The following is a 7264-nucleotide window of genomic DNA, read 5'->3' as shown; positions in this document are numbered from 1 at the left end:
GTGAGGAAAAACTAAATCAGCATTTATTGAAGGAGCATGCGTCGTCTCTAATGAATTATATTGAATATTTTCAGCTAATTTTCTGCTAAAGTCTCTGCTCAAGCGTGTCTAATTGAGTTCATGCTATRGTAGGTTTGATGRAAAAGGTAKGTTWCTCAAGTAATATGTAATGCAAATTTACTGCAAGATCACAACAATTTGTTGACACAAGTACATAGCTACTGTTGTTATTTTGGGTTTTTAAATGTGCTGATTGTTTATGAAGTAACCTATTCCCAGAGCTGGACTGGGTGGAATTATCAACGAGCAACTCTGCAAGATTTAACAAGAAATAATCCCTGATGAATTTGATCACAAAGCCTTTGCTATATTTAACTACAAAACAATCATGTATTTAAGTTCCATCAATAGTGTTGTTTTTAAAATCTAAAATATTAAAAGATATATTGCAGTGTAACTTAGAGTACGGGTAAGAACACAGAMGAATCATCTAGGTTAATCTGTAGCGATTTGAATGGTTTGCAATCCTTGTCAGCAGTGACACCAGTCGAGAGGGCAACGTGTGACACAAAATATTATCTTAAAGCCCAGTATTAGGTTCTAGGCTAAGTGAGATAATCAAACATCCTGTGGATTGAATCATCACAAAGTACCTCTTGACCCCCCTCATCATGCTAATCAGTTAGTGATATGTGAAAGAGGGGGCTGGACTTTTAACCTTACCTTTTAAATATCTCTGTGTCTCAGCATAGAGGCTTCTCTTGTCCCCATCRCATACTAGATTCAGGACTGTTTTTCCACCACCAGTGYCAACATGGCAAAGCCAATGGTAAGTCTTATTAACCTTCATGCTTGTGTGGATACTSMTATCAATAAAGTTACGTATTGAACAGGCTTTGTAACCTTCATGTTTACTGCATTGGGATATGTGTTGCTGGGTAAATTAACTGGTTACTATTATGTACATCATCTATTACATTTTAGTGGGACATTAAACTGTAATTGTGATTACAATGATTATCAAAGCCAGAAGATAATGATTGAATAGCGAAAAGCAAACCAAACGTGACACATTTAAAAGACAATCCCTTTGACCTTATGTTCAAAGACAAGTCAACTATTGCTTGTCAATAACAGGAACTTGAGCTGAAGAATGTGAAGCTAGAGCTGGAGGCCAGTTGAAAGTGGAGGGGAGGATTCTGCCTGAGGCGAAGGGTACGTACTTTTAACTGGTTGTTTGGTTTGGTTTGGTCTGGTTTGGTCTGGTCTGGTTTGGTTTGGTCTGTCTGGTCTGGTTTGGAAATCACACCTAGAGACCCATCACATTCATTTAGAAGAATAACTGAAAAACAAACCACCAGCGCTCCACAAATGCTTTTCTAAAGACTAGAGAACGGAGAATGTTTATTGTGTTGGTGTTACTGTATGTGTGGTATACTGTAATTGTGGTATACTTGTAGTGTGGTATTACTGTATGTGTGGTATACTGTATGTGTGGTATACTGTATTGTGAGTATTACTGTATGATGTGGTTATGTATGTGTGTATACTGATAATGTGTGGTATACTGTATGTGTGGTATACTGTATGTGTGGTAGACTTGTATGTGTTATGTGGATACTGTATGTGTGGTATACTGTATGTGTGGTATACTGTATGTGTGGTATACTGTATGTGTGGTATACTGTATGGTGTGGTATACTGTATGTGTGTATATGTATGTGTAGTATCTGTATGTGTGGTATACTGTATGTGTGATATACTGTATGTGTGGTATACTGTATGTGTGGTATACTGTATGTGTGGTATACTGTATGTTGTAGTATACTGTATGTGTGAGTATACTGTATGTAGTTACTGTTAATGTGTAGGTAACTGTATGTGTAGTATACTGTATGTGTGGTATACTGTAATGTCAGATACGAGATATACTGCTATGTGAGGTTATACTGTATGTAGTATACTGTATGTAGTATACTGTATGTGGTGTACTGTATGTAGTATACTGTATGTAGTATACTGTATGTGTGGTGTACTGTATGTGGTGTACTGTATGTGTGGTGTACTGTATGTGTGGTGTACTGTATGTGTGGTGTACTGTATGTGTGGTGTACTGTATGTGGTATACTGTATGTGGTATACTGTATGTGGTGTACTGTATGTGTGGTGTACTGTATGTGTGGTGTACTGTATGTGGTATACTGTATGTGTGAAACCAATTCATGTAGGAGAAGTGCAGACATGTAGTGGGGTTTCTGGATTGATTAGTCTTGTGACTTCCTGTTTCACAGGTCCAGAGGTGAGTTCAAGAAGGGTTCTGTTCGGGGCGAARAMGTTACTTAGCAACAATTTCAGTTGAAKGATTTGAATGAACATTCCAAACAGTTGTGGTGAAACAACAAACAGCTWMGATTACTGTGGTCATACTGCTAATGACTTTATATTCCTACTACATGCAATAGAAAGCCTACATGGACACATGATTATTTGTATCGGCAGTTTAGACCCAAAACAATCGCCTCACACTACCCTTCTCGAACTGTTTCCTAATGTTACCGAACGTTTGCGGCACAAATCAAACACGATAACGAATGATTTCCCTCGTTGAACGAAACCCTCAGGTTCCAGATAGAACTGGGCCGTGACGAAGATCACCTGGCGCTGCACTTCAACCCCCGTTTCAAGGACGACACGGACGGTGCTGTGCTTGTGTGCAACTCAAAGATTGACGGCTGCTGGGGTCACGAGGAGAGAGAGAAACACAGTGACCTCCAACGGGGTTCTACTTTCAAGGTGGGACAATAATTGTTGGGATGGGAAGAGGMTCCCTACTGGACCAAGGAGGATGTTAGTCCYGATATATACACACGTTTAAATAAATGAAAATATAATATTTGAGGGAAAAAAGGGCATTGTGGTATTTCTTAAAGGGATGAGTCCGATGAACTATTCAGTAACATTTTAATGTCTCTGAGTCCAGTATGACGGAGGTGAAAGGTGGTTCTGCGTGCCAATGCTAACTTGTGTTAGCGCTAGCTTAGTGCAAAGACTGAACGTATGCTAGCTGTACACGGAGACTAGCAGTCTTTTTTTTGCTGATTCATTACCTCTAACTTCATACTGAATGATTCACTACCTCTAACATCATACTGAAAGATTCACCACCTCTAACTTCATACTGAAAGATTCACCACCTCTAACTTCATACTGGACGATTCACCACCTCTGACTTCTATACCTGCAAAGATTCACTAAACGGTCTTCGCAATACCTGAACGAATTCACTACCTCTAACTTCATACTGAACGATTCGCCCCTCCTATCTTCATACTGGACGATTCACCACCTCTAACTTCATACTGAACGATTCACCACCTCTAACTTCATACTGGAAGATTCACCACTCTACTTCATACTGGACGATTCACCACCTCTAACTTCATATGGACGTTCACTCACCTCTAACTGCATACTGGACGATTCACTACCTCTACTTCATACTGAACGATTCACCACCTCTAACTTCATACTGGAGCGATTCACCACCTCTAACTTCATACTGGACGATTCACCACCTCTACTTCATACTGAAAACGATTTCACTACCTCTTCATACTGAACGATCACTACTCTTCATATACTGAACGATTCACTACCTCTAACTTCATACTGACGATTCGCCACCTCTATCTTCATACTGGACGATTCACCACCTCTAACTCATACTGAACGATTCACCACCTCTAACTTCATACTAGGACGATTCACACCTCTAACTTCATACTGGACGATTCACCACCTCTAACTTCATACTGGACGATTCACCACCTCTAACTTCATACTGGACGATTCACACTCTCTAACTTCATACTGGACGATTCACCACCTCTAACTCATACTGGACGATTCACTACCTCTAACTTCATACTGAACGATTCACCACCTCTAACTTCATACTGGACGATTCACACCCTCTAACTTCATACTGGACGATTCACCACCTCTAACTTCATACTGGACATTCACTACCTCTAACTTCATACTGGACGATTCACCACCTCTAACTTCATACTGGACGATTCACTACCTCTAACTTCATACTGGACGATTCACCACCACCTCTAACTTCATACTGGACGATTCACTACCTCTAACTCATACTGACGTTCACCACCTCTAACTTCATACTGGACGATTCACTACCTCTAACTTATCACTGGACGATTCACCACCTCTAACTTCATACTGGACGATTCACCACCTTAACTTCAATACTGGACGATTCACCACCTCTAACTTCATACTGACGATTCACCACCTCTAACTTCATACGACGATTCACCACCTCTACTTCATACTGAGATTCGATACACGCGTAACTTCACGGGAACAGAGACATACAACGTTCCACGAGTTCATTGACTCTGGGGAAGTAGATGAAGGCTTTTGGTCAAAATCCTGAACTATCCCTTTAAGATTGTTCAGTGTAGTTAGTTATGAGTTCTGTCGTACTGACGCATTATTCAGTGTAGTTAGTTTATAAATTCTGTCGTACTGACTGCATTGTTCAGTGTAGTTAGTTTGAGTTCTGTCGTACTGACTGCATTGTTCAGTGTTTCTGTTGAAATGTATTTAACCTGTAATTACTAGTCAAGTCAGAGTTGAACTAGGCGTAGAAATAGTGATGTAACAATGAAACCATGTGGGTCTTAAGTCAACGTGTTGTCATAGTGACGGGTTCTCTCTCCCGTTCTCTCTCCAGATTGTCCTGAAGCTGACCGGAGACGTGTTTGAAGTGGAGATGCCTAATGGACATGAGATCAAGTTCCCCAACCGTTCCGTCCTGGACGTCGTTACCTACGTTCGCGTCAGAGGGGACTTAAAGCTCACCGCCTTTAAGATCTACTAAAGAGACCCATAATATCCACCTCGTGTAGCCTGGCAACAACGGCACAGCCAATTTGTCTCGTTTGCCTTCCAATTTCCGGTGCATTCCGGCCCAATGACACACAAGCAAGTGGGCGGGGCTACATATAGAGTTAGACCAATGGGTAGTAAGACAGCCTGTATCAAATACTAAATGGAAATATGGGGTGACCATGGTACGTTTTGTTGTAACAATATTCTGACATACAGTAAACACAAGGGAAAACTGGGGACGAGGTTAGGATACTGTCAACTAATTACATTCCTTTACAAATACAGACGTGTTACACACACATCTTGGCCGGAGWAAATGTCAGTCAATGTTTTACTTGTTTTGGTGAGAAAGAATSTATTCTTATACCATAGTAGACCAAATGATTACATTATTACTGACCTAATCTCTCATGTTCTGATACCATAGTATCCCAAATAATTACATTATGACTGACCGTGTTGACAGATTGGGTCAACAATTACTGAGCAGAAAACAGAATAGTCATTGACTCGTAATTTTTACGACGATTTGAAAATGTTATTTTCTGTATACATTTAATGAAGCAAAACAAAATGGACTTATGTCATGTCATCAATAAAGTGAAGCATCCTCAAGTAGTGAATGCCGTGTCTTTAGTTCCATGATAACATTGTAGCCCTATTCTATAAATGTAAAACTTATTAAAAGCATCTCCTTTTCTTAGAATATAATTGTCCCCAAAGTTGAACTCCCAAGCGTCAAGGTTTTCGATAGAGCTTTAAAAAATAAAATCACTCCATTTGAGTGACTCCCACTTCCTCTGGAATGTTTTGTGTGTGTGTCTCGCTGGTTCACCTTGAATCTATAAAACCACATCTTTATCAGATCAAACGCTATAAAGACTTCATGAAAAGCCCTTGAGAGACTACTATCTAGTGTACTCCTACACACGGGAACAGATTATCCTGTGTGTGAATTGGAAGGTGGGGATGCACAGGGGTATGGAGCATCAAGGTATAAAAAGACCACGTGAGAATCCAAACTATACGTATAATCTCTCCTATCACCGAAAATAAATTTTCCTTTTGATGCATTATGCTCCTCAGACCCACTCCTTTCCTGTCCTGTCCTGTCCACTCTCCCAAACTCCCAACGGGACAATATATCACAGGCCATGTYAGAGGTTGTCCCTCAGAGTGACTGCAGCTTCAATTACAAGCCAGTTGAGAATGAGGCCAAGGCATCCGTCAACAGCAGGCGAGCAATACCTCGAGACCTCTTTAATATGAGACATCGGGCACCTGCTGTTATTGACAAATAGACACACGCCACCACCCCTCGTCTTACCAGAAAACCCAGCCAACTGTCTATTATCCGAGCTCATCCTGTTTATTCTCCAGTGATTGCACGTTGGTCAATAGAACGGATGATAGAGGCGGAATACCCACTCGCCCAATAATTCTCACAAGGCACCCTGATCTCTACCCCCTGTATTTCCGTCTTTGCTACACACGATTGACGGGGATTTGGGCCTGGTCTCGGAGAAGCAGTATATCCTTTGCGTTGGACTCATTGACAAAATGATCTTTGTCCAATTCGAGGTGAGTAATCGCTGTTCTGATGTCCAGAAGCTCTTTTCGGTCATAAGAGACGGCAGCAGCAACACTATGTACAAAAATAAGTTACAAACTATGTGAAGAAACTAACTAAATAGCAGAGTTGGTTAGGATCCAATAAGATGGCAGCCATCCTTACTATATGAATGCAGGTTGAGGTGAACGCTTCAGTCTGTCATCTGACTGATCACAGTCANTCCACGAGTTCATCTGACTCTGGGGAAGTAGATGAAGGGCTTTATTGTCAAAATCCTGAACTATCCCTTTAAGATTGTTCAGTGTAGTTAGTTATGAGTTCTGTCGTACTGACTGCATTATTCAGTGTAGTTAGTTATAAATTCTGTCGTACTGACTGCATTGTTCAGTGTAGTTAGTTATGAGTTCTGTCGTACTGACTGCATTGTTCAGTGTTTCTGTTGAAATGTATTTAACCTGTAATTAACTAGTCAAGTCAGAGTTGAACTAGGCGTAGAATATAGTGATGTAACAATGAAACCATGTGGGTCTTAAGTCAACGTGTTGTCATAGTGACGGGTTCCTCTCTCCGTTCTCTCTCCAGATTGTCCTGAAGCTGACCGGAGACGTGTTTGAAGTGGAGATGCCTAATGGACATGAGATCAAGTTCCCCAACCGTTCCGTCCTGGACGTCGTTACCTACGTTCGCGTCAGAGGGGACTTAAAGCTCACCGCCTTTAAGATCTACTAAAGAGACCCATAATATCCACCTCGTGTAGCCTGGCAAAAACGG

The 7264-nt window shown here is 40.9% G+C and overlaps 1 protein-coding gene across 1 annotated transcript; it reads left to right on the top strand.

The window, feature by feature from the left end:
• Positions 1-137: 137 nt before the first annotated feature.
• Positions 138-5535, top strand: LOC112077273 (galectin-2-like). Its single transcript, XM_070441629.1, has 5 exons — positions 138-146; positions 748-829; positions 1147-1216; positions 2622-2793; positions 4763-5535. The coding sequence occupies exons 1-5, from the start codon at positions 138-140 to the stop codon at positions 4907-4909; spliced, it is 480 nt and encodes a 159-aa protein (XP_070297730.1). The 3' UTR covers positions 4910-5535.
• Positions 5536-7264: the final 1729 nt, after the last annotated feature.

This window comes from Salvelinus sp. IW2-2015, unplaced genomic scaffold (assembly GCF_002910315.2).
Source record: "Salvelinus sp. IW2-2015 unplaced genomic scaffold, ASM291031v2 Un_scaffold4427, whole genome shotgun sequence".
Lineage (NCBI taxonomy): Eukaryota > Metazoa > Chordata > Actinopteri > Salmoniformes > Salmonidae > Salvelinus > Salvelinus sp. IW2-2015.
Note: the sequence above shows the minus strand (reverse complement) of the source record. Positions and strands in the feature narration are given on the sequence as shown.